Source organism: Panthera onca, chromosome A2 (assembly GCF_046562875.1).
Source record: "Panthera onca isolate mPanOnc1 chromosome A2, mPanOnc1 haplotype 2, whole genome shotgun sequence".
NCBI lineage: Eukaryota > Metazoa > Chordata > Mammalia > Carnivora > Felidae > Panthera > Panthera onca.
This window is the reverse complement of record NC_138340.1, coordinates 12,328,053-12,355,554: the sequence shown is the minus strand read 5'-3', so window position 1 is coordinate 12,355,554 and position 27,502 is coordinate 12,328,053. Positions and strand designations below refer to the sequence as shown.

The window sequence follows — 27,502 nt, the reverse complement described above, 5'->3', positions numbered from 1 at the left end:
AGATCATGACCTGAGCCAAAGTCAGATGCCTAACTGACTAAGCCATCCAGGTGCCCAGGTGAAGTTACTTTAAATTCTGCTGCAAGCTTAGAGAAAATTTATACATTCACTTAAAAAAAAAAAAAAACGCTCAGCTTTGTTTCTATTAAATACAATTAAAAAAAAATTTTTTTTTTTTTTACTTATTTTTGAGAGACAGAGAGAGACAGAGTACAAATGGGGGAGGGGCAGAGAGAGGGAAACACAGAATCTGAAGCAGGCTCCAGGCTCCGAGCTGTCAGCACAGAGCCCGACACAGGGCTCGAACTCACAAACTGTGAGATCATGACCTGAGCTGAAGTCGGACTCTCAACCGACTGAGCCACTGAGGCACCCCTAAATACAGATTTTTTAGGTACAGCTTTCTGTTCCGGATTGCTTTCCCTCCAGTGAGGTTTGCATCATGGCACTGTGTGTTTGCTCTGCACAAAGCCCAGTTCCACAAGGCTGTACTGAGTCCCCTGCTCTGGATTGAGATGGGAGGGATGTCATCTGTCTGGACTGGATTGTGACGATGTGGCAGTCACAGGCCCAGCAGGGGACTGAGCATGGTCCCTGCTACTTTAGGCCACGCCTGTGGGTCTAGCTCATGACGTTTGGTAGAACCTCTGGGAAAGGTGCAAATTCCTGTCCACTTGGATTCACCTAATAACGTTTCTGTTTGATTATGACTTTTTTGGACACTGGCCCGCTTAGTAGGACCCAGGTAGAGCCCACCTTAACAGTTTGCTTTGAAAGAAGGCCACTAAGGGGCGCCTGGGTGGCTCAGTTGGTTGAGCATCCGACTCTGGATTTCGGCTCAGGTCACGGTCTCAAGGTTTGTGAGTTTGAACCCCGCATCAGGTTCTGCACTGACAGTGTGAAGCCTGCTTGGAATCCTCTCTCTCCCTCTCTCTGCTCCTTCCCATTTTTTCTCTAAGTAAATACACTAAAGTTTATAAAAAAAAAAAAAAAAATTAAGAAAGGGGAATCTCTCAAATCCTTTTGTTCGCTCTTGGCCGTGGCATGGTGTCGGTGGAGCTCTGTGATGGGGACCCTGGCTGATCACCTATAGTTTTTCCAAGGCCTGAGTTTTAATTGCAGCGGGATGGGGTGACCCGTTCCTGCACTTTGTGTGCCTTTACTTGGCAGTCCTCGCAAAGTACCCGATGATGGGTATAATCATGTTGTAGAGCCAAGTCACGAACAAGACAGACTTGACAGAGGTGGAACGTGCTTCGTTAGAAAGGGAGCTCGGCTAGGAAGGGCGCGTTCTGCAGTCTTCTGCCCTGGCTCCAGCTCTTGTGACACAGGGGTCACTTCTCATCTGCTCCTCTCTCCTTCCCTCCTTTTCTTCACACGCCAGCCTTATGTGCACCCGTTCATCCATGTACTCATGCATCCACATCCATTCACCCGCCCACCTGTGCACGAGTGCATCCGTATCCGTGCACGCACACATCCGTAACCGTGCACCCATCCATCCGTGTGTGCATCCATATTCACGCACCCATTTATCTGCGCTCCCAGCTGTCCATGATGAATGCGTCAGTATACTCGTGCATCCATGCGCCTATGCATACATTCATTTACCTGTGCACCCATGCACCAACCATCCATGCAGGCATTCAGGAAGTTTTGGAATCTGCCCTGGGCCAGCCCTCGTACTGAGCACTGGGAAGATGGGGATGAAATTAGATACAGTCCAGAAGGTCGAATAAACAAATAGTAGTTAAGACCAAAATAATTAGTGGTTGAGATCCTAATATTTCTTTACCGAGGGCTTAATACGTGCCAAGCCCCATTGGAACACTTTGCACGAATGAAGTCCTTTAGCACTTGCAACCACCCTGTTATGGTTGGCGTCACTTTCATTTTCCAGATGAGGAAATGGGGGCCTTCAGAGTGGCCAGTAAGCCCCTCAGGGTCTCATGGAGATGGGAATGAGGTCCTCGGTGGTCCCCAGGTCCCTCACTCTTCCCTGGTAAAGCCTCTACTACCCAGTGCTTCCCTGGTGATTGTGATTCTGCCCACTGAGGACAGTGGCAGAGGGGAGATGCCTGATCTGCCAGGGCAGAGGGGTACGGGGCAGGCAGGGAAGGCTTCCTAGAGTAGGCACTTGTGGGTTGTGTTCTCTAGAGTAAAGAGATGGGTTGCCAGCGATGGGACGAGAAGGGGTGCGTGGCAGCATGAGCAGAGGCATGCTCAGGAGGGCTGGTGTTCTTAGCAGGCAATTCCTCCCCCAGGGAATGTTGAGCAATGTTTGGAGACAGTTCTGGTTGTCCCACCTGGGTCCGGTGTTGCTGGCCTCAGGTGGGTGGAGGCCGAGGATGCTGCTCAACACCGTGCCGTGCCCAGGTCAGCCCCACCACAGAGAGTGACGCGGTCTCGAATGTCCGTGGTGCTGAGGTGGAGGGGCCCCTGGACAGAGAGGGGCTATGGAGCCAGGAGTTCTCATTCTGGTCCTGGCTCCCTGAGCAAGTGCCATCTGCTTGGAAAAGTTACTCTTCCTGAATTGAAACCAGAGGCATACAGCACTCGGCCTGATGCAGAATGCCTCCGAAAGGGCGTCCACATGCTTGAAGGGACTGTGAACAGTTTGGGGTCCCTAGAGGTCAAGGTGGAGTCCCTGGAAGCTGGGCTGTGGTACAGGGACCTGTGTAGGGCATGGGAGGGGGGCTGGGGTCCATGTGCCAGGCAAAGGGGCAGGCTCAGAGTGCATTCTAGGACAGTTCCTGTGGTAACCCTGGGGAAAGGATTAGAGGCAAAGAGGCCAACTGGAGGCTGTGGCCTCTGTGGACGATTGGAGAGGCCCAAGTCAAGGACAGCAGCAGGGCTGGGGAGGAGGGCCTGCACATGAGAACTGTCCCTGGGCTGATGTCGCTCCTGATTGAAGAGGTACCAGCACGTGAAGGACCACGTTTGGACCCCAGGTGTCCGCTTCGCTCTGGGTACTGGCGCCCCGCCCAGTGTTGCCGAGTCAGGCAGGCCTGCTGGTTCTGGTGATGCTGACTTGGGTCGGGAAGCTAGTGCTTTGATTGTGGTTTAGACAGTCTGGCACATGGCCTTTGACCCAGTATAGGAACCTGTACCTGCCTCATCTTGAGGGTGCAAGCGTGCTCTGTGTCACCTGCCTCACCATCCACCAATGGGAGAGGAGACGAGACCCCATGGACTTCGAACGCGTGCCCATGGCCAAGCACACCGTGAATGGGGGCGGGGGGGCTTGTGTTCGGAGCAGCACCTGTGCCGAAACCAAGCCGTGTTTCCTATCTAAGAATTCCTTGTGAGACGATAAAGAGAAAAGCAAGGTGGACATGGTTGGAATTACAATCACTTGTTAGAGAAAGTGAGCACAATACAATGGAGGGATCTTGGAATTGATGGTACTTCATCAGCTGATGGTTTTGCAGAGAACCTGCCGAGGGGTTCTCCAACGCGTCTTGAGTGCCTCGCCTTAACCCCGGTGTGCACCGACCGAGCACACGGAATCTGAGTTCTGGCAGACATGCTTCCTTCCCCAGGGAGCCCCGGTGCCCCCCACCTCCCTAGTAAGCCTTGCTCTCTTTCCCTTGCAGGTCTGGGACCTCAGTGACATCGACAAGGATGGGCACCTGGACAGAGATGAGTTTGCTGTGGTAGGCCCCTGCTGTGACTCTCTTTTCCTACTCTGCTGAGGAAGGAAACACAGCTCATGTGGGGTTTCTGGATTCTTTTTTTTTTTCCCCTCTGATTTATTTGTTTGTTTGTTTGTTTGTTTGTTTAAAGTTTGTTTATTTTTGACGGTTGGGGAGAGGCAGAGAGAGAAGGAGAGAGAGGATCCCAAGCAGACTTCATGCTGCCGGCGCAGAGCCCGTTGTGGGGCTCAAACCCGCGAACCGTGAGATCATGACTGAGCCGAGATCAAGAGTCAGACGCTTAACTGATTGAGCCACCCAGGCACCACTTCTTCTGTGATTTTTAGAAAGTAGTTATTTTGATGTGCTTTGGATTTAAAGAAAAGTGGCAGTGATACAGAGAATTCTTTTCAATACCCTCCAGTCAGATTCCCCAGTGTTATTATTTTACCACTTTGCTTTATCCTCCTCCTAACTCTTGCCGTATGTGCATATGTGTACACACATAAAAATTCCGTTTGAACCATTTTGGAGGAAGCTGCACGCACCATACCTTTTCATCCCAGAATACTTCAGGGTGGATTTCCTAAAACCAGTGAATTCTCTTATGTAACCAGTGTCCAGTTCAAACCCAGGAAATTAACATTGGCATTGTCTAAGTTACTATGGTATTGTTTACGTGTCCTGTCTTCTGTATTGTTACATCGTTAACCTATTATCTAAGGATGTTCGGACATTGCCAGTTGTTCCTAAAACGTCCTTTGCAGCAAAGAAATTCTAGCCTCCTGTGTTATGTTCTGTAGCTCCGTCTCTTTCATGCCCTCTGATCTGGAGGCATCTCCGTCTGTCTCTGTGTCTCGTGGGCATATGGGCATTTTGAAGAGCGCAGGCCAGCAGTCTGTAGAGTGTCCCTCAGCTCAGGGATGTCTGCTGTTTCCTCGTGATGGTCCAGGTCGTGCATATACGTGGGGCAGGACCCCACCATGGGGATGGCTTCTTTTCCTTGGGGTACGTGCCACTGACAGGACCTGGGATGTCTTCTCCCTTGTTGTTGACATGGTACGAACCTGGATTGCAGTCAGAGCGGAGGCCGGGGTTTCTCCCTGCAGGGTTACTCTCCTCCTCTGTGCTCAGTCTCTCGTGGGAGACACCTGGAGACTGGATGCCCCAGTCTCCTCCACTCTCACCCGCTAGTTCTCAAGGCTTCCCAGGAGTCTCACAGGATTCAGTGAGGATTGTGGTGGTTGCCGGATGAGTTTGTACTTCTGGCACTTCCTGCACATTTCCCAGTGAGCCTTCTACTGTGAGGAATTTGTGTCCGAGTGGACTCATGGCTGCGCCCTTTGTTCCATGTTTGTAATCTTTTTTTTTTTTTTTTTTAAACATTTATTTATTGTTGAGAGGCAGAGAGAAGCAGGCAGGGGAGGGGCAGAGAGAGAGAGGGAGACACAGAATCTGACGCAGGCTCCAGGCTCTGAGCTGTCAGCACAGAACCCGACGTGGGGCTCGAACCCCCGAACTGTTGAGATCATGACCTGAGCCAGAGTCAGACGCTTAACTGACTGAGCCCCCCGGGCGCCCCCACCATGTTTGTAGTCTTTTAGTGGCATGATTTCTTTTGCCCATTTGGAGTTCCTCCCAGCTGGCTCCTTTGGTCACATCCCATCATTCTCTGAGCACTTGCTTCCTCTTGGCACGGTGGGACGCTCCTCGCTCCTCCTGTATGTTTCCTGCCTCAGCCCGAGTTCTCCAGGGAGCCCCGGTTCCATGTAGTGGAGAATGGTGTTAGAAACTACCATGTAGGCTCTGGGGTGCTCAGGGCCCCCGGGGTGCCAACTGCTTTCAGGCCCTCTCAGCAGACAGAGCTGGGAAGTAGGTATACGTGTAGGTGCGCCCAGCAGGTGCCCCAAGACACCGCCATCTGCATTCGGGTCTGCTTATGCCTATGCGAGAGCCCCGGCACTCCACCCCTTCTCCTGTTAGTGGCAGTGGCTTGTCTCTGTGTTGACTAGGGCTCTTGTGCCCTGTTGACTGCCTTCCCAGGCAGCTGCTCTCCCTCCACGCCCCTGCACCTTCCCACCCTGCTCTTCAGCTGCCCCAGCAACCGGACTGACATCCTCACATGCCAGCCCTCCTCACTCCGGGCCTGTGTCTTTCTGTCCCTCCTCTTCTTCCTCCCTTCCCTCCACCTCACACCTTTGACCTTTGACCTTTCTCTCCCATTCAGGGAATTTATTCACTCACCTTGTTCCCTTAAATCTCAAAGTAGAAGAAAGTAGTCTCTTGTAGTTACGGATAGTGTTTTAATAAATAGCAGTTAAGTTCGACCAAGCCAAAAAAACCAAAAACAAAACCCGACTGTGACTTACCTGGGAATTCCCTAGTATCCCTAAGATTCATCTTCCATTCTAGAAATCATAAACCTCCTTAAAATGTGATTTACCACATACACACGAATTGAGGTTTATTATTTCCTTACTGTAATATGTGTGTAAAGCCTTTGAGGATTTTAAACTTAGATTCAATTGCAGCCGTTTCCCAGGTCGGTTAGAAGTTTCTCCAGCAGCGCCCTCTGACCCCTAACCCTCACCAGCACTGGTTGGGTCTTTCCCCACCTCCCCCGTCATCTCTGCTTTGCCTTTTTCACTTTGAGCATTTTCCGTGTGTGTCCATCATCCTGTTCTTTTTACTGGCCATGCATTATTCTTATTTTTTTATTGTAAAACGTATATAACGTGAAGTTTACCATCGTAACCATTTTTACGTGTGTGATTCAGTGCCATTAATAATTTTACACAGCTATGCAGCCGTCACCAGCACCCATCTTGGGGACCCTTCATCCTGCACACCTGAAACTCTGTCCCCAGCGAACACTAGCTTCCCCTTCCCCCAGTCCCTTTTTACTTATTTTTTATATTTCTTCTGGCCACACTGACTTGAGGTATTTGTATCATTTAACTGCTCTTGGGGTGATGCCCAGGAATGGGATAATTGGCCCAGAGTGAGCCCGCACGCGTGCCCCTCCCCTCACGGCCTCAGGAGCCCTGGGTTTCCATTTTTGTTTTGTTTTTGTTATTTCCCATCATTTCAGCCAGGAGTTATGTTATTCTATAAATGGGTCTTATAATTGTGTCATTTGGGGTTTTTTTCATCACTAGCTGGGTTTAACATTTTGTAGCACTTTTTAAAAATTTCTTTTGAAATTTTAAAAATTTTATTTTAGATAATGTGTGCGTGGAGAAGAATCGGAGGGGGGTATTTGGGGGGGGGGGGAGAGAGAGAGAGAGAGTCTTAAACAGGGGTTCTGTCCCACGACTCTGAGATCATGACCTGAGCCCCATACCAAGAATTGGACGCTTAACTGACTGCCACCCAGGTGCCCCTTTGTAGTGTTTTTGAGTGACGATAAATTTTACCTATGTTAGTGATCTGGTCTGTATTGCAAATAACAAGGGATCTTTTTAAGGGAGAAGGGCTGTGATTTTGGTTTGGTTTTATTACACTTTAAAACGGGATTAAATCTTTGTTTTAGAGAAAGTTTCTTTTCTCTGCCCGCCTGAAACAGGCGTATACACATCGCAGTGCGTCTTTAGACTTCCAAATTCCAGTACTGTGGGAGTCCTCAGCCCTGGAGCTGGTGGCCCTCCTGTGTGGTGAAGGGACATGTGTGGAGTCTGGCATGATTGAACTCCTCTTGTGCTCATGTGGGTCTTGCGTGATTACACACCTCTTGGAAAAATTATGCGTTGGAAGATACCTCATCAGAAAAGGTTTATTTTTCACTCTGTTCAGCTTGGAAGTGACCTCAAAAAGAGCAGCCCATGTCACATCACTGCAGCCCTGGAAAGAGCAGGCCTGCGCCTGGCCACCTGAACGTAATTCTCTTTTGCATTCACAGGCGATGCACTTGGTGTACCGAGCCCTCGAGAAGGAGCCTGTGCCCTCTGTCCTGCCCCCCTCCCTCATCCCACCTTCCAAGAGAAAGAAGACCGTGTTCCCAGGAGCTGTGCCTGTCCTGCCCGCCAGCCCCCCGCCGAAAGACAGCCTCCGCTCCACCCCTTCCCACGGCAGCGTCAGCAGCCTGAACAGCACGGGAAGCTTGTCCCCCAAGCACAGTCTCAAGCAAACACAGGTACAGTGTCTGCTTCTCAGGGCAGCCATTTGCACGTATAGAGTCCCAGCAAGATGCACCTTGCGAGCAAGTAACTTGCGACCCCTAAAAGGTAACATGTGTGATTATGTTTTTAACTGTCATACCTTTTTTATTTTTTAATTTTTTTTTTTTTTTATTTTGGAGAGAGTGTGCACGAGGCAGGGAGAGGGGCAGAGGGAGAGAAAGAGAATCTTAAGCAGGCTCCATGCTCAGCACCGAGATCCCACAACCCTGAGATCATGACCTGAGCTGAAATCAAGAGCCAGACACTCAAACTACTGAGCCACCCAGGCGCCCTTGGATTACGTTTTTTAAAACAATGTTTGTGATTGGTATGTTAGGCTGTTTGAGTGTAATGGAGTCCCATAGGATAGGTGACCATGACAGATACCTACTTCTCACAGAAAATCTGGAGGCTGGGAAGTCCCAAGATCCAGGCACCGGCAGATTCGGTGTCTGATGAAAGTCCAGCTCCGGGTTCACAGATGGAATTTTCTTGCTGTGTCTTCACATGGTGGAAAGGGCGAGGGAGCTCTCTAGGGTCCTTTTTATAAGGGCCGTGATCTCATTCATGGGGCTCCACCGTCATGATCTAATCATCATTCAAAGGCTCTACCTCATAATACCCTCTCATTGGGGGTAGGGTTTTAACACATGAGTTCTGGGGAGGGGTTGGTGCCCAAACATTCAGTCCGTTGCAATGGGGATGCAGAATTAAGTTTCTCATTCATTTGCACACAAATACTGCCCTTCCTCAGACACCCTCAGCTGGCTCCCACCTCTGGGCTCTCTCCTCGTGTCTCTGTCCCCCTTGCCTCAGGTAGCTCCTCTGCTGGGCGGTGCGTTCCCAGATCACACCCCAGCCCTTTGCTTCGTGAGGCTTCTGCTCACGGGCACCTTATCGGGGGGCGCTGGCATGACCACAGCCAGCGTGCCCCGGGCTCTGTCCACCCTGCGTTGTAGATTTCCCACGCCTGGCTTGGTGTGTAGTTAATTGTGTATCCTCGGTCTCCTCCCCGTCCCACCCCCACCCCCACCTTAGCTTCATGAGAACAGTTAGTCCTTGGTTAGAATCTCAGTGTCAGAAGAGTCTCAGGTGCTTGGATGCTCAGTGAGCCTGTTGAACAACCAGCCAGCAGCGGAGGCATCTGTCTCGTCAGGAGGACAGCGTGGGGGCTCTGAGTCCCAGCAGGCAGCATCTGGTGTGTCAGAAAGACGCGTCTTGTTCTGGCAAATGCAGCACACCATCGAGGGCTCTTTTATAAAGAGGCACCTTTGAGATGATCTAAAACATGGAAGAATGTGGCCGTGAGTACATCCTGAGTCATGCCTTGCTCTCTGCCTCACTTGCGGCTTCAAAGGCGGAGCAGTGAAGGTGACACGAAGAGGGCCAGCCAGCGCCGCCACGCAAGTTCAGATACGAACGATAAAAGTAGAAGTGTGTTGTGTTGGTCTCGGCCTGTCAGTCGGTGGCGCTGTTGGCCAGGAGCGCCTGTGGCGCTCACTCGGGCCCCCGTGACTTGTGGCGAGCCCCCACGGACGCTTCTGGCCTGGAGGAGGTGTCTTTGTGGTTCTTGGTAGGATTGCAGAGTACACCTACCTTTCGCAACAACCATCCGGAAAATTTGAAAAAAGAAGATTCATTGCTCACAGGTCCTGCAGAGTGCGTGTCACCCCCAGGGCCACCACAGCAAGGTCGTGGGTAGAGAGAGAGTGAGCTCGGGCACGGGACTCTGCCTCTTTTGGGGTCGAGGGTGGGGGCCTAGGGTTTCTCAGGCTCGCTCTTCCTTGGTGAATTTAAAACATAAGAGTGGGAATGAAAGCAGGGGAAGGGAAAAGCAGGGTCACTCAGGCGGCCAGTTGTCTAGGTCACCCAGAGCTTTTTAGTGGGGACCGTCATGGGCTGGCCTGGCGCTTCCTAGTTGTGTGGCTGGCAGTGTGTTTATATGAGATGGATAGTTTTGAAATGGGTGCCTCAGCAATCAAAAGCTTAATGACAGGCACTTAAATTACAATAAAAAACCCCCAAATTGTCAGGCACTGAACGCTACAGAAATAGACGATCAGACAGTGGTTCCTCTTGCACGTGACATCATTCTAAAATTAAGCATTCTGGGGGGGGTAAAAAAAAAATAAAATAAAATAAAATTAAGCATTCTGCCTGGTGGTGGTTGGGCGGGTGCGGTTAGTGGCTCATTTTCCAGGAGCTCGCTGCACCGAAGAGTAAGGGTCCCATCAGGGAGGGCCGAGGTGGTTTGGTCGGTTGGGGGTTGGGGGGGTTCATATGTTCCCCGTCACTGCCACGGACGTGTGGAGAGGCACAGGTGATGGGGCTTCCCCTCTGGTTGGTGAGTCTCACATGGCTGTCGGTCAACAAGCCCAGCATCCAGATGGTCCAGTGTGGGCATCTTCAGCTCGGCAAACCACCAGCCATGCCCAGCACTTTGTGGACATGCGCAGTGACCGTGGGACTAGCCTCTGCCCTCCTTGGGGAGATAGATGATAAGCATAACCATAAACTAAGGAAGGTCAGATAGCTATGAGAAGCAGAACAGGGCCCAGCCTGGAAGCACTGAGGTGCTCCTGTAGGTGGGGTCAACTGGACGGTCACTGATGAGGTGCCCTGAGCTGATCCCTGAATGACAAAAAACCGTTGGAGGACTAGCATATGCCAAGGCTCTCAAGTGGGAACCTGTAGAAACAGGAAGAAGGATGGGGGTGGAGTTAAAGCGAGGGCCGAGGCTGGTAACTTGGACCCGCGTGAGCTATTGTTTTCTAAGACAACCTAGCGCCTTGTGTCTGCAAAATTCTTGCCAAGAGTTCTTATTAATTACCGTAGGTTAGGTTAGTGGTAATAGGTTTTACTGACAAGGAAGCAGGTGGGGCCAAAGTTGCTGACAGGTGCAGACTGACTAGCCTTGTAACCCAGATCCATGGTGATCTGGTGACTCTCCCCGGATCCTGGGAGCGTGCTGCTGATTACCACTAGACCTATTTTACCGGGGACCTCTGTCAGGATGGGGGAGGGAAGAAGACGTATGTCCCCTTCCCTAAGGATGAGGGCGCTGGTGGAATCACAGACATGAGATCGAGCAGTTCTGGGGACCCGCAGTCACCATGCTGTCCCCTCCTCTGCTTCTCTCACCTCCAGACTAATGCCACCAGGTCTTGTCCTCCCAGCCGGCTACGGGGTGTAGGCACTTCCAGCCAGCAGGGTCTGTTCCCCTTTACTGGGGCCTGTGGCTGCCAGACCAGCCCCTTCTGGGAGACCCAGCTCCGAGGAAAAGGCTGGGCGTTGGAGTCTGGCCACCGACCTGCTCTGGGATCTCAGAAATCAGGCAGCAAGCCATTTTGTTTGCACACCGAACATCAGGACTTTGTCATCCCAGAGTGGTAACCTCTTGGGACCTGCGGAGCACAGAAACCGTTGTCCCCCTCAGCTCAGCCTGTCTGACCCACTGTTACTTCCTCTTTGGGTTGCTTGGCGTCTGAGGTTTAGCTTGCTCCAGACACTGGATATGAAGGCGGCAAACTTCTTCGCTAGAGATCCTTTACGTGTGTCTTTATGCCTCCCCTGGGGTGGCTTACAAAATTCATATAATGGGACGCGGAAAACGCAGGTCTCTGAACTCTTGCTGCCTGAGCCCTTGCTGTTTGAATTTGGCCCATGGATTCCGATAAATCCGTGGCAGACTAAATCATTCTACTCCCTATCCGAAATCCTGGAACCGAAATGATACGGGTAATGTGGTGTCCCTTGCTTCCCACCCTTGCTTTCTGGATTCCCGGTGCTTGAGTCAGGATCCCACTGGATTTGGATAACGAGGGAGACCTGTTCAGAAAAAGCAGATAAGGAGGAACATCTCTAGAAAAACGGGTAGAGGCACTGTGGAACTTGGTTCGGAGAGCACACCAAAGGTCAGAGGTGATGCGTCTGGAATTAGCGGTGGAAGGGGCCCTGGTGCCTCTGGATTAGGAGGTGCCCGGGCCCCGGTGAACCCTCAGTGGCATTTGCCTTCCTCACGTAGACCTGAGCAGGCGGTGTGAGGGGTCACGCGTGCAGCGGGTGGCCAAGCCCCATGACTGCAGACATGATGCTACGCTGGGCTCTCAGATACCCAGCTCTGTCCGCCTGTGAGGGCCCTTGGGGGCGGTGGGGCTTTGCGGGTGGACGGCATGCTCGTCGGGGGCCCGGGCTCCTCAGCCAGCGCCAGGGGGCCCTGAGCGCCTGCCTGTCTAGCAGATGCCATTTTCACACGGGCAGACGTGTTCACTGCCCATCAGTGCCAGGTGGGACACCTCACGGGGGGATTGCCATGTCACGGGGAATGGAGTCAGGGACAAAGGGTGGAGTACAGAATCCTCAACTGTGGGCATTGAGAATACTTCTGGCAGCTGCAGAGAAGTGTTTGCAGGCAGAAAACGAGAGGGCCAGGAAGGGCTGGTTGGTTCTCAGGAGGCCGTCCTTCTAGCGTGGACCGTCAGCAGGGTCTCGCCTGGCGCACTTGAAGTCCCCTCCTGGAAGGAGGTCATTGGCTTCCCTTCAAGTCCCTTTGGACCTGCCGGGTCTCTACCTCCCTCTGAATACAAGGAGAAGGGGGCTGTGCGATGGGGTGGGAGAGGTGCACGTTGGCCACCAGGCGAGACTGACCGAGTTGGTGTGCACTGCTCTCTGCCTCAGTTTCCCTGTTTAGAGAGTGGGGCTCCTGTCTGCCCTCTCGTTTCGTGGTGCTGCCCTAATGCACAGAGAGCATCCATCAGGAGCATGTGAAAGCCCTTTAATAGCGTGTGTTTATGGTTTATAGTCTAGAAGCTCTAGACTAATGGTCTTGAAACCCCTTTCAGCCAACAGTGAGCTGGGTGGTGCCGGTTGCAGATAAGATGCGATTTGACGAGATATTCCTGAAGACCGACCTGGACCTGGATGGCTACGTGAGTGGCCAGGAGGTGAAGGAGATCTTCATGCACTCGGGCCTCACCCAGAACCTTCTAGCACACATATGGTAAGGATGGGTAGCTGGACGTCTGCTCCCTCTGGGCCTCCCGTGTGGAGGTGATGGCCACGGGGAAATAAGCTTTGTGCTGAAGGAAGGGCGGGTGACCTTCAGGGCCTGGGGGTCAGGGCCTCCACCTCTGCTTGTCACTTAATCCTCAGCAGGCTGATCGGGGTGCCGAGTGAGGTACGAGTGTGAAGGCCCTTCCCCCGTATCCTGGGCATGTCAGCTCACTGCCTGTTTAGTCCCTCTGGAAAGCTGTGGGGTGATTTGCTTGAGTGTCTGGGGTGAGTTCTTGCTGGTTCTAGCAGGAGGCCCCGCCTTTGCCACAGCTAGTCAGGGTGCAGACGCATGGCCCTGCCCCTCTGGGGCGAGTGTGTGGTATGTCTCCAGGGACTCTAGCAAAGCCACCCTGGGCAGTGGGGGCTGTGGCCGCCTTCCCTAGGAGGCCTGTGAAGGTCAGCGACTCCACTGCCGTCAGGGGGGTGAGTGGTCAACAGGACTCTGGTCCCCAGCCATGGGGACTGCCCCACCCTCACCTTCCTTCAGGGTGAACCAGAGCAGTCTTCCCAGTGCTGGGATGGCTCCTTCTGTAATTGGCCAGTGGTGAAAGTCACTTTCTAACTTTTGTTCTCAGGGCTTAGGGGGCTTCACTTGGGAGTCACAGGGAGGGAATTTCTGTATAATTCTGGAGAAGTGAACCTCTCCAAGCAAGAGCAGTGGCATTTTATTTTATTTTATTTATTATTTTTTAATTAATTTTTTTTAACGTTTATTTATTTTTGACACAGAGAGAGACAGAGCATGAACGGGGGAGGGTCAGAGAGAGGGAGACACAGAATCCGAAACAGGCTCCAGGCTCCGAGCTTTCAGCCCAGAGCCTGACGCGGGGCTCGAACTCACGGACCGCGAGATCATGACCTGAGCCGAAGTTAGACGCTTAACCGACTGAGCCACCCAGGCGCCCTATTTTATTTTTTTAATAGAATTTATTGTTGAGTTAATTAACGTACAGTGTATACACTGTGCTCTTGATTTTGGGGGTAGATTCCCATGATTCAACACCCAGTGCTCATCCCAACAAGTGCCCTCCTCGATGCCCATCACCCATTTTCCCCCCTCTCGCGCCCTCCCATCAACCCTCAGTTTGTTCTCTGTATTTAAGAATCTCTCATGGGTTTGCCTCCTTCTCTGTTTAAAACCATTTTTCCCCCTTCCCTTCCCCCATGATCCTCCATTCCACTAACGAGTGAGAACAGATGATGCCTGTCTTTCTCTGACTGACTTATTTCACTCAGCATAATACCCTCCAGTTCCATCCACGTTGCTGCAAATGGCCAGATTTCATTCTTTCTCATTGCCAAGTAGTATTCCATTGTATATATAAACCACATCTTCTTTATCCATTCATCAGTTGATGGACATTTGGGCTCTTTCCATGATTTGGCTATTGTTGATAGCGCTGCCATAAATGTTGGGGTAATGTGCCCCTATGAATCAGCACTCCTGTATCCTTTGGATAAGCGCCTAGTAGAAGAGCAGTGACAGCACGTTACTCAGTAGCTTGTGGAAATAGCTGCCCTTGGCAAGAATTCGTAGATGTCCACGTTGTGACGGGAGGCCCCGACCTGAGAGAACAGGCTCTCCCTTCGCAAGTGTGTGACACCCAGAGTCAGTCACCAAAACAGCTAGTGGAGGCCGACTGCTTCCGACAGGTCCGGGGCAGTCATTCTCGGCCCCTTCAGATCTGGCGTCCCCTTTTAGAAACCGATAAAATGCGTGTGCCCTTTATCACCCTGAAGCGAACGTGCATGTGATTCAGAGGTAGCAATGCGGCGCCCCAGTCGTAGTATAGGGACAGTCCCTCCACCTGCCAGTGACGCCACAACGTGGAAGCAGCACGGTGAAATCACGAATACGCTCGGATTAGAAGAGGGAACGCATAAGGAGCAGAGGGGAAAGACAGAACGAGCAGGCTCTGGAATCACCGCTGGGAGAGTAAAAGGCCAGTCCGGGTTTGTCTGCGGGGGGCCGGGGGGAGCGCAGATAGCACGCCCAGGGGGACGGCAGGGAGGAAACGAGGACGGAGCCAGAAGGCGCATGTAGGCCTCCCCGGCTGGTGGCTGGCCGAGCACCCCGCCTGCAGGCCTCGGAGCCCACACTCCCTCAGAGACCGGGAGCAGGAGAGGGCTGGAGAGAAGAGGCCTCAGCCCAGGAGCAGCCGTGGGCGAGGCGAGGCGGCAGGACCGACGCTTACGGGCAGAATCCTCACACCTCGCCCTCAAACCGCGACAAAAATGAAGACGTTTGCAAACCAGCGCGTGTCAGCGATATTCAGTGGGGTCTCCGTGCTCCCCGTGGCCCTGTGCGTTGGTGTTTGGGCCCGAGTCTGCTCACCACGCCCGGCTCCTTGGCTGCGAGTTAGAGAGGTGTCACTCTTCGGTCACGACTGCAGCGGGAGGTGAGACCGCCTGCGCAGTGGCCAGGGTGAGACAGTTTTGCAGATGCGGAGGCCTTGTCCTACTGCGTGAGGCTTTCCTTCCCGTGACGGCCGGCTCCTCCGTTACCGGGCTGATTGTGAAGCTTCTCCCCCACCCCGGCTCCGCGGGAGCTCCACGTGCCGCCCGTCTACCAGGATGCCCAAAGGCCACGTGAGCAGGGCCCCTTAGCAGCGAGGGGCCGTCCGGTGCAGCACGGCCGCGGGTGGCCGTCCAGGCCCTAGCTCCTCGTGACGACAACCCAAAATGCTGCTGCTGTCATCCCCGTTGAAAACCAGCACTTCAGGCTGCTCAGATAACCCAGGGCTGCGGGAACTTGCTGAAGATCCAAGGGTGCATGCTCGGGCCCAGCTTTCACTTCCACCAGAGCGGCTCCGTACCGGACCCTCACTGTCTTCCACACACACACTATAAAGAGCCGGTTGCGTTCCTGGTAATTGTTGATGAGGCCTTCCCAAAGGCCCACCACCTCGGACTGTGGGGTGGGGTTCGGTGGTTCTCCAGCCAGGTGGGGCCCCCCTTCTTGTGCTGACGGCCCCTCCTCCACCAGCCGTAGGGCCGGATGCCTGGGTGGCCGGTGGCGGGACCGCGGTCCTCGAGAGGGATGTTCAACAGAAAAGGAGTCGCTGCTGTGCCCCGCTGTTTGTGTTGTCACTGTTCGTTTTTTAAATGGAGGGGTTCTGTGATTTGTACTTCCCAGGAGGGGCTGAATTTTTGTCTGATGTCTAATTAGCATCCCGCCTTCTCCCAGGGCCCTGGCTGATACGAGGCAAACGGGGAAGTTAAGTAAAGACCAATTCGCATTAGCTATGTACTTCATTCAGCAGAAGGTCAGTAAAGGCATCGACCCCCCTCAGGTCCTCTCACCGGACATGGTCCCGCCCTCGGAGAGAGGCACTCCCATCCAGGTGAGTACCCCTGGCCACATCCCTGTCATGCTCCTGTGGCTTCCCGCAGCCTGCCACCAGGTGGCGGCAGTGGCCCATGTGAGCAGGCCAGTGCCCTGCTGTTGTAGCCTGCCTTCTCGTGGCCCGGCCTTCACCAGGGGCTGGGGGTGGGGCTGGGGGTGGGGCTGGGCCACTGGCATAGTTATCCAGCTGGGTTCTGGCACTTTTGCCACTTGCCCTAGTGAATTGGAGATTGTATCCCTCATACTAGCACCTGCTGGGTGGTGAGGTCAGCTTGTCAAAAAAAAATTTTTTTTTTTAATTTTATTTTTAAGTAATCTCTACATCCAGTGCGGGGCTTGAACTCACAGCCCCGAGATCAAGAGTCACAGGCTACATCGACTGAGGGAGGCAGGCAACCCTCAGCTTGTCAATTTTTTTTTTTTTAATTTTTTAATGTTTATTTTTGAGATGGAGACAGCGCGAGTGGGGGAGGGGCAGAGAGAGAGGGAGACACAGAATCCGAAACAGGCTCCAGGCTGCGAGCTGTCAGCACAGAGCCCGACGCGGGGCTCGAACCCACAAACCGTGAGATCATGACCTGAGCCGAAGTCGGACGCTTCACCGACTGAGCCACCCAGGCGCCCCATCAGCTTGTCAAGTTTTAACCCTGTGTCTGAATTTGGTTCCAGGATGGTTCAAGTTCTCTTGGATCAGGGGAATTCACTGGTGTGAAGGAACTTGATGATATCAGTCAAGAGATTGCCCAGTTACAGAGGTGTGTTAAAGCTCCTTCCCCTCGGAATCTGGCCCCTACACAGGCCCTATCCCAGCTTGTTACCACAAGTACCACAGGCTTGTGAGGCACACAGGTCGGCCGTCAACAAGTTCATGCAGCAGAAGCGAAGCAGGGCACATTCCCCCGAGTTCCTGAATTGACTTAATGAGCTCGAGTGATGACATCCTCAGTTGGAGTCAGTCTGGGCTGTGGAATCTCAGGCAGGTTGTTGCTAGGTAGCCATAGGCCCTGCCCCCTGCCCTTAGGATGGGCCTTGTTCCCCCTCAGCACGTAGAATGGCTGAGCCTCCGAGGGCAAGTTAATGGCTCAGGACCGACAGCTAAACTGAGGGAGCCTTTGTGTCCAGGTCTCTGGCTCCTCTCTGTGCCTGCTGCCTCAGTCTCCCCACCTGTAAACAAGGGCTTTGGATGGGGTGTCTGTCCTCTCAAATCTGGCATAAAGAGATGCTTCCTCTTCAAAGCAGCATTCTCCCACCAGTTAGTTCTAGGAGAGGGAGGAGGGCCCAGGAAGCACCTGGCCCTCCATGGGCACAGTCAGCAGGGAGCGTTGAACCCTCCTCACCCCGGACACCGCTCTGACTTCCTTTTTCCTCTGCTTGAGGGGCTCGAGTGGTCTCATGGGGAGCAGTGCCTCCTCGTAGCCACGGACTCGCTGATGGGGGAGGGGATGATGTAGAGGGCACGATCCCTGAGGGTCATTCCTAGGAACCAGCTGAGTTGGGTTCCGTGCGTATGGACGGAATTGGGTGTTGAGAAGTCGGCGTGGAGAGAATACACCATGGCTGTAGTCCTGCTATCACTCATCTGTGCTTTTCCTGAATTCTTTTTCTGTGCCCAGAGAGAAATACTCCCTGGAACAGGACATTAGAGAAAAGGAAGAGGCAATCAGACAGAAAACCAACGAAGTACAGGTAAGAACAGCCTCACCCTGGGCAGATGGTCTTGTCCTGTGCAGGGCGGGGGGGTGGGGGGGGGGCCTGCCGGTCAGTGGGGGCGGGGCAAGGGGAAGGTAGCCCCGCCCTTGCACTTCTGAGTGAGGTTTCTACCTTTCTTATAACCATAGACAGGGGTTTCTTTCTTCTTTTCTTTTCTTTTCTTTTCTTTTCTTTTCTTCTGTCTCTCTCTCTCTCTCTCTCTCTGTCTCTCTTTTCCATTGAGCTATATAATTCACATAACATAAAATTTGCTACTTTAGAACAAGTGGTTCGTTGGTTTTTCGCATGTTTGGTGTGTTCCTTAGCTGTCCCCTCTGTCTAGTTCCAGAACATTTCCATCACCCCCAAAGAAACCCATGACGTGTAGTCCTCACACTCCATTGCCACTGCCCTCCCCACTCCCCACCCCGGCAGCTACTGATCTGCTTTGTGTCTCCATGGACATACCTGCTCTGGACGTTCAACGTGAGGCCTTTTGTGTCTGGCTTTTTTCACTCGAGTCTCAGTTTCTGAGGCTCAGACAGTGGCTGCTAACGTGTTCTCGGACAGTCCCGCCTCCTGGAGCATCTCCTAGCAGGTGGTGGTGACACAGAGACTGGGGGCCTGGCTGCCTGGGCTCAGACCCAGTTCTCTGTAGCTGTGTGACCTTGGGCAAGTTACTGAACATCTCTGGGTCTTGTACTGCATTGGTTACGAGCGTTCTGCTTTCCTGAGTTGTGGGGCTGGGAAACGAAGTCTGGCACCTGCTCAGGGCTCACTTGGGCCGCTTCCTGCTCTTCTCCATCATTTGAGCAGAGGGGAGTCTGCACCAGGAGCAAAGCCATCAGCACTGGGCAGCTACACTGTTGAAGAGACCTGGGTCCCCACGGTCTCCAGTCTGGGTGGATAGAGAAAGCCCTGCCACTGTGGGGACGCTAGAGGTGGCTGTGGTGCCCTGTGGGTGAGGCCGAGTCATGTCGCAGGGACCGGCGTCCTCTGCTTGAGGACTCTGAGTGTTCTGAGCTCCGAGCTGTGGCCGGAGAGGAGCCTGGCTAAGTGGTCAGGACCCCAGCTCTGCCGTGTCTCACCTGAGTGACCTGGGCAGGTAGCTCGGCCTCCTGGCCTCCATCACCTCAGCTGGCCACGAGGCTCAGCGCGCGGGCTGCTCACGGAGCCGAGAGCAGTGGCTGGCTGCCGGGTGCGCTGGGAGAGTGGCCGGTTCTCTCTGGATCACCTCCTAGGGCGTGAACCCGAGCCGGGGGAAGTAAGTACCATCTGACTCAGTTGGGCTCTCAGGGTGCTGGAGGGCGCGTTCCGCTGATCTGTGGGAAGTGCTGTCCGTCCTAGCTGTGGTCTGCGGGTGAGGTGGGGTGGGTGTGCCCACCCTGCCTCAGGACACTCATCAGTGCCTGCCGTGCAGTATCCAGACCCTTCTTTTCTGGCTTCTCACTCTGTGCACGTCGGCCGTGAGGACTAGGCCGTAGGTGGTCTCCTGGAATGTTTTGGATTGGAAAGCAGGGACTGGCCTGCCTCTGAGATGAAGGGTTTCTTGCTCAAATGAGCTTCTTCACCTACAAGACCACCTTGTAAGCAAAGTGACTTTATTTCTCTGAATGTATGTACTTTCATCGTGTCATTTTATTCTCCCTCACATCTCTGATTTCCGCCCGTGTCCTAGAACTGATCCCCCAGACGTAGAGCCCTCGCCCCGCCTCCATCATCTGTGTCACCTCACTCCATCTTTTTAGTCCTTTGGTGGAGCCGGCCTCGTCTTCCCTCCCGCCCGGGCCTGGGTGACACGGCTGTGTGGCTGGTTCTGCCTTCCTATCGCGTCTCGGTTGCCATGAACATGCTTTGGTTTTTTATTCTGGTCCCTGAGGATCCGGGTGCTATAATGTCCTGTCGCTACCAAGGAAACCATCATGAGGTCTCTGGCGCCTCCTCCAGGTGATTCTGAGGAAGAAGTCGGGCCTGTGCAGAGACTTGTTCTGACATCCGGAGGCGCTGTCCTCTGTGGTCTGTGGCAGGTGCGGCCAGGCTGCCTGGAGCCCTGGCTGGTGGGCTCCTGCAGCCTTCGAGGTGCCGGGGTCCTTGTGTGCCCCGACAGCCCCCCAGAGCTGGGAGGGAGCCCTAAGCCAGCCAGACTGGCTGTTCTGTGGGGGCATCGTCCGTAAGCAGGCCGGGCTGGGGCCCTGCTGTAGTGCTTGATGGCACAGACAGAATACTACGTATTTTTTGAAAGTTCTCCTGTGAAAACCAGGTTTGGTTGGGGTTCCTGCCACCTGTCCCCAGATGGGTCTGGCCGTGCCGGCTCGCACAGTCTGTGGGTCAGGGCCCCGCATGGAGTGCGAGTCCTTTGTCCTCAGGCTACTTAAGCAGCAGAAGCTTCAGCCCCCACGGCTCTGTTCCCATTGTGCCCTTTCCCTGTCCTCCCGGAGTCTTTCACCTCTATTTCCATCGCTGTCCTTCTGGCGAGCACCCGTAGTGTCTGCCTGGTTTTTCCTTCCTTCCCTCCTTCCTTCTTTCCTTCCTTCCTTCCTTCCTTCCTTCCTTCCTTCCTTCCTTCTGCCAAAATCAAGAGCTGGACGCTTAACCGACTACGCCACCCAAGTGCCCCAAGCATCTTTTCATGTGCTTATTGACCATCTGTGTACCTTTTGAATAGACATTTCTATTCAGACCCTTTGACCATTATTAAGTTTTTTTTTTTTTTTTTTTTTTTTTTTGTCTTTTGATAGCTGAGTTGTAAGAGTTCTTTATATTTTCTGGGTAAAATTTCTTCATCAGATACGTGATTTGCAAAAATTGTGGGTTGTCTTTTTCTTTCTTGATAGTGTCCTTTGAAGCACAAAAGCTTTAAATTTTGGTAAAGTCCAGTTTATTCCTTTTTTTTTTTTCTGCTCTTGCTTTTAATGTCATATTTAAGAACTCATTGTCAAAATCAGGGTCACAAAGATTTTACCCCATGTTTTCTTCTTTCTTTATTTATTTTTTAAATGTTTATTTATATTTGAGAGAGAGAGAGTGCGAGCAGGGGAGGGGCAGAGAGGGGGGAGACACAGAATCCAAAGCAGGCTCCAGGCTCTGAGCCATCAGCACAGAGCCGTATGTGGGGCTGGAACTCACGAATGAAGAGATGGTGACCTGAGCTGAAGTCGGACGCTTAACTGACTGAGCCACTCAGGCGCCCCTACCTTATGTTTTCTTCTAAGACTTTATCGTTTTACCTCCTACATTCAGATCTTTGGTCTGTTTTGAGCTAATTTTGGTATATGGTGTGAGGTAGGGATCCAACTTTATTCTTTTGCATGTGGAGATCCAGTTGTCCCAGCACCATTTGTTGAAGAAACTGTTCTTTCCCTGTTGAACAAATGCCTGGCACCCTTGTCGACTGTCACTTGGCCATCGATGTGTGGCTTTATTTCTGGACTCTGTTCTATCCCATTGTTCCACATGCATTTCTCTTTAGGTCAGTACTACGCTGTCTTGGTGACTATAGCTTTGTATAGGCATATGTCATTTTATTGTGCTTTACAGGTTCTGTGTGTTTTGTTTTGTTTTTCTTTTACAAATTGAAGGTTTGTGGCAACTCTCCGTCAAGTGAATTTATTGACACCATTTTCCCAGTAGCATTTGCTCACTTTGTGTCTCTGTGTCCCATTTTGGTAATTCTCGCAATCTTTCAGTGTTTTTCGTTATTATTATATTTGTTATGGTGATCTGTGTTCAGAGATTACGACTCCCTGAAAGCTCAGGTGATGATTAGCATTTTTTAATAATAAAATATTTTTTAATTAAGGTATGTACGTTGTTTTTTAGACATAACACTATTGCACACTTAAACTGTGGTGTAGTGTAAACATAACTTTTGCATGTACTTGGGAACTCAAAAATTCATTTGACTCACTCTATTGCAACACGTGCTATATTGCAGTGATTTGGAACCAGACCCACAATATATCTGAGGTATGTCTGTAGTAAGTTTTGAAACTGAAAAGTAGAAGTTCTCCAACTTTTTTTCTTCTCCTTCGAGATTGTTTTGGCATTTCCAAATCCCTTGCATTTCCTTATGAACTTTGGCCTCAGCTTGTCCGTTTCTGTGCAGGAGCCAGCTGGGGATTCCAGGGGGGTTTGAATTAAGTCTGCAGGTTCTCTGGGTTGTTTCTTTGTTCTCTTTGCTCAGACACCTCCCGCATTCTGACCCCAGCTCCCATCCTGACCATGAGCTGGGTCTTCGTCCCCATTGGGCTCTTGGATTCCCCCTCCTTCGTTACAGAATGAGGCTCAGATTCCTTGATGTTTCAGGCCACCACAGCAGGCCTGGCCCTCTTCCCTGCTCTGTGTCCTCTTCCTCCGTCACTTGTTGTTCCCTCAGATGTGGCAAACCTGTGTCTGGGACTCCCTACCACCATCCTCTTCCCTTCCCCAGACTTGAACACTGAAGTTCCGCTTCTTGAATTCAAGGCCAAGGGCAGGGAGACTGGGGAAGAGAGGGCCTAGCTCCCCAGCATAACTCAGAGGTGTGTTTTGGCTGTCTAGAGTGGTGAGAGCCATGACATTTTCATCCTCAAGGCAGAGAGGAGGCCCTGTGCCTGCTTTGGGTTTTCTCCTAAAATGGCACCAGCAAAGCCCCAGCCGGCCCGGCCCTGGGGATCGGCCTCACCATCCCCGTCCTCTCTTACCCCCAAAGGTCCCCTCAAATCTTTCCCTTGCTTTGATTCTCACGGCCACCATCTCCTCGTGGCCCAGGTCCCCTCCCTGCTCCTTTTGTTGGTCTGTCAGAGATGTCGTCAGTTAGCTCCCACGAGGCCTTCCAGAAAGGTCGCGTGCGTGTTCTTTCCTTCCTGTTGGCACGAACGCCAGAATGCAGCATACACATGTGCTTGGCCACGGGCTTCACGTTGTAACTCGAGTATGAGGTGCAGCTTCCTTTAGGGTACGAGCACGCCGTAAGTTGTGAGCCAGGCCCGCCTGGTGGGAATTTACTTGGTTCCCAGGTTTTGCTCCCATAGACTGCATGTTTTCACGTGCACCATACACCCCCAGGGTGCTCTTCCTAGGGGTGTCCTGGTCGGGTCTGAGGGTACCTTTATTGGTCGTCTGGGTAGATACTGCCGATTTGGGGCAACGTCAACAGTGGAGAATCATCCTGTCCCACGCTCATACTTGAACGTCCTGCGGGGGCTTCCTGCGTGGCCCTGCTTCCTTTTGCTGGAGCTGGAGCCCTACACCCCCTTCCCCACTTCCGTGCAGTGTCAGTCTGGTCTCCCTGTGCCCCCACCCCCCGCCCCGAGTCCACCCAGCAGCACCCGTACATTCTGTCGGTTCTGTTCCTCCCAGTTTGTTTGTGTTTGGGTGATGCTTCTCCCCTCCCCACCCTTGACCACATGTCACCGGATAGCTCTTCTTGGTGGGACCCAGCTACTCTCCCAGACCCTGGCCACTCTTAGGCCATCAGTAAATATTTGCCAAGGGACTTAGTGAGAGGTCATGCCACGGCCACCAACTGAGATGCACACATTTACAGCAAGTGTGCACCGGATGCCTGCTGAGCACAGGCTGACGGGCAGGGGCCGGTCTCGTAGGACATCCAGGGGGCTCTAGCCCAGGCTGAGGCTGCTGTCTTGGACATGCTTCCCACCCCCCATGCTCAAGTACATTGACGCACCTCTTCCCTAGGAATTGCAAAATGACTTAGACCGGGAAACGAGCAGTTTGCAAGAGCTGGAAGCTCAGAAGCAGGACGCCCAAGACCGCCTCGATGAAATGGATCAGCAGAAGGCCAAGCTCCGAGACATGCTGAGCGACGTCAGGCAGAAGTGCCAGGACGAGACTCAGATGGTGAGTCTCACGCCCAGCATGGCGGGGGGGCTTCCTGTGGGCTTCTTTGGGCTCACGACGACCTGGAAACACAAGGCTGAGGCGTCCTACTGGTTTAATCGAGTTGTGGACATACCATCTGAAAAAGCGTCCAGGCATCTGTGGCCTGACCTCCGTCTCACCCACCAAGTCAGTCATACAGTGAACGGCCTTGGTCCCCACTAAACTCACCCTGGCTGGTGCCTCACAGCACCCCGGGGCCAGCATGCTCCTCCTCCGCCCCTGCCACCGTCTGGTGTCTTCACTGCTCATTATAAACCGGGGAGGCTGCAAGCTCAGCAGATTGAAAGCCCTCATCTCCTCCTCTGAGGCCTTGCACGGGGATGTTTAGCCCCTGGGAGACAGGTAGACTGCCTTTGCTTATCCCAGGCCTCAAAATTGACTTATCCCAAAATTGACTTTCTGTCAGTTCATGGGCATTTGCACGTCTGCCTTGTTTCCTTCTGTTCTGCGAGTGGAGAGAGGGCCCTGGAAGGAAGCCCAGGTGTCCGGCCATCAGGCTGGTATCTGCCTCACTGGGTCCGCTTGTTCCAATGATGTGAATTAAGACTCCTCCTTTTGTCATATTTCATCTCATTTCAGATTTCCTCGTTGAAGACCCAAATCCAGTCTCAGGAATCTGACCTCAAGTCCCAGGAAGACGACCTGAACCGGGCCAAATCGGAGCTGAACCGATTGCAGCAGGAAGAAACCCAGCTGGAGCAGAGCATTCAGGCCGGGAAAGTTCAGCTGGAAACCATCATCAAGTCCCTGAAATCGACGCAGGACGAAATCAACCAGGTATCTCCCTGAGGGCGGGGCCTTGCCTCTGCTGGTGGTGGGGGGGGGGGGGTCTTCTGGGGCCTTCTTGTGAGCGGAGCAGCTGCGGTGAGCTGTCACGTCGGGGTGTGTGACCAGCCTGCACAGAGGCCACTTGTTACCTTGGCTCTCACCCAGCCCGTTTATGTCAGGCTCTCTTCTTAGAAGCTGTCGTCCTGGCCTGGAGGTCAAGCACCCAGCGTCCCGCAGCGTGTGCTCCGGCATCACGTTGACTTTGGCCTGCGGGCTGTTTGCTGTGCCTCTCTGTCCTTCCACTTCCCCACCTGGGCACACGCCCTCTTTGGGGAATGGGCAGGGTCTGTGTGAGGACTTCAGTGGCTCCTTTGGAGAGAGTCTTGGGTATAGAAATGCCCTCCCCAGCACGGTTCTCAGACCAGCGAGAGGGACAGAGTCTGAGACGTTTTCCGGCACCTCTCTGTCCCCGTGAGATCTGAGGACTGGTACATTGCTGAGGCCCCACCCTGTGATGAGCATCACCCCACGTGGGGCCCTGTTCCAGTTCTGCAGTCTGTCTGGGCACCCCATCCTTATCCTGCTTTGGTGTGAAGGCCCTGGGGCCTGTAGCCGCTGCTCGCCAGCAGAGGGCGGGCTTCCCTCCCGCTCCCCTGTATGTAACAGCCCAAGGCCTCCTTGCCGGCCCTTGGGTGTCCCATCGACAGACGGGCGTGATGCTTACCCTTGGCACTATTACAGTGGCCAGCTGTGCTTCCTCTCTTGACCGACTCGATCCCTTGCTCTTTTTGCCAGGTTGCAGACAATAGTTGATCGCAAACACGTACGCGGGATTTCATTCCCTGTGTTGTGTTTCATTGTTTCTTAGATCTGAGATTATTTTAGGTCTTTTCCATCTGAGCAATTGGAGTTTGTGTAACATAGATAGGATCCAAGCCATGCGCGTATGTTAGTAATAATAGTGATGTTCACTGTCATGTATTAACGCCCACCCTTCCAGATGCTACAGGAGGTGTTTTACCCATCGCTTCCTGTGGTCCTTTTTGGAGAAGAGCTAACAGAGAGGTTAGGTCACTCGCCAGAGGTCACACAGTGTCTCACACAGGATGAGACAGTTAAGATAACATTCCTGGTCTGTCTGACTTCATAGATTGTCCTCCTTTCCCCGGCCTCACATCCCTGTCCAGGACAAGGAGCAGTGGACAGGGTGATAAAACCCCATAAAGGGGAAATGTTTACTATCACTTGGAACAGATCGTGAATGTGGATTTTTACCAATTTCAGTTCTTTTCAGAATTGACAGATGTTTGTTTGAACACAGGCCTCTCTCAAGGGTCAGGGATATAAACAGGCCTCATGGGGCAGCGACAAGGACCTCGTGGTTTACAAGTCGTGTCACTTGGGATCCTCTACTGTGTAGGCGAGTAATTCAGTTCCCCATGTGAATGGAGTTGGACAATAGGGTTGGACGTTAGGAGAAAAAAAATATCTCTCCTGACACCTTTCCCCTAAACCCCATGTGATGTCAGCAATCTTTGTCGTGTAGGCAAGAAGCAAGCTGTCCCAGCTGCATGAAAGCCACCAAGAAGCCCACAGGACCCTGGAGCAATATGACGAGGTGCTCGACGGGGCCCACGGCGCCAGCCTGACCAACTTAGCCGACCTGAGCGAAGCCATCTCCCTGACAGAGAGGGGCGGTTTTGGAGCCATGGTAAAGGTTGAATAAGCGTATTGCAGTCCTGGGATTAGGTCCCACGTTGGGATCAGAGAACGCCCTGCCTGCTGGATCCGGCACTCGCCAGCCTTGATTTTGTCCAAATGCAGGGTGTTTCTTGTTTTTGCTGCCGCTTTGCGTGTCCACACAGGCCCCGCGGCCCGGGGTACGTGGCTGTGCGTGATCCTTGCTTCCAGGACGAAGCCAAGGATAGGCCTGAATCCTTTGTAAGACCAGTTTTTAAAGATATTTGTCTTTGGTGAGCCAGCCACCCAAATTCAGAGGGCTTTCCCAAACTTAACTAAAAGTGGATCAGGCTCACACATGTGAAACCCTACATCCTACTAGTTGGGGGCGGAGGGCGGGGCATGGGAGAAATGTGTGTGTGTGTCCGTGTTCCCACAAGGAGCACCTTGAAAACCAAATGTATTTGTGAAGATCAAGACAAATGACAGCCCTTTGAGGCACTGCTGTTTGCCCTGTGAACTGGCCCCTCTCCTGCACTTTGGGGTGTGCTGAAATCCTGGGCTCTTATGACCCCGGGGGCCTTGATCAAGTCCCAGGGTGCTGTGGACTCGGGCTGCTGACGTCCAGCCGGTGTCCCTTTTTCCCCATATCATCACGTCCCCTTTTTCCTGCCAGCGCCCGCCCTTGTGGCTGAGCCCCAGCGTGTGCCATTTCCGCTTTAGCCTGGCCGATGACAACATCTTTGTGCTCCTGACAGAGCCGATGGGATGCTCTTGGTCTCGGTGGTTTCACTGTGCTCTGCTCCCAAAGCCTTTTGACCTCTCACCCCATGTTGCTGCCCCCTCGTCCGGGGCCACTCCTCTGAATTGTCTTGCTCCTGGCCCTGGGCTTCGTGGATTCCTTCTTCTTCCTGTAGTCACACAGCTTCTCTCTCTTTCTCTCTCTGTCTCTCTGTCTCTCTGTCTCTCTGTCTTTCTCAACTTGAGTCTTGGCTCTTCACGTTCATTTCTTGACCTGTTTCTTTCCTCAGTAGCCAAGTAGTCAGTCCTAAGAATATATGGGGAAGCTTATACCTCCTTCCCCGAATCGCTTAGAAGATGCTGTTGGTGTCCTCATCTGTCTCCTGTCTTGGGCCCTCACTGCCTCCCTCTGCCGCTCACAGATTCCTTTTCCTCACGGAATTGTAAACGGGTGAATTCCGTATCTGCTCTTGAGCCCACCGTCAGCTTGATTGTCCGAGTTCAGACTACGACTGTCCACTCTTCGTTCGCTGGGAGAGACAGAATTGCCC

General features: G+C 52.9%; 1 protein-coding gene across 12 annotated transcripts in view; it reads left to right on the top strand.

Annotated features, from left to right (window-relative positions):
* EPS15L1 (epidermal growth factor receptor pathway substrate 15 like 1) overlaps window positions 1–27,502 on the top strand; it is a 96,633-nt gene that overhangs the window by 32,079 nt on the left and 37,052 nt on the right. For all 12 annotated transcript variants that reach the window (XM_060630534.3, XM_060630532.3, XM_060630546.3 and 9 more), the window contains 9 exons: window positions 3,597–3,656; window positions 7,534–7,767; window positions 12,634–12,791; window positions 16,032–16,188; window positions 16,860–16,945; window positions 17,804–17,876; window positions 23,559–23,720; window positions 24,342–24,539; window positions 26,077–26,241. In XM_060630534.3, coding sequence (XP_060486517.2) covers window positions 3,597–3,656; window positions 7,534–7,767; window positions 12,634–12,791; window positions 16,032–16,188; window positions 16,860–16,945; window positions 17,804–17,876; window positions 23,559–23,720; window positions 24,342–24,539; window positions 26,077–26,241 — 1,293 coding nt within the window. The remainder of the gene's footprint in view (window positions 1–3,596; window positions 3,657–7,533; window positions 7,768–12,633; window positions 12,792–16,031; window positions 16,189–16,859; window positions 16,946–17,803; window positions 17,877–23,558; window positions 23,721–24,341; window positions 24,540–26,076; window positions 26,242–27,502) is intronic.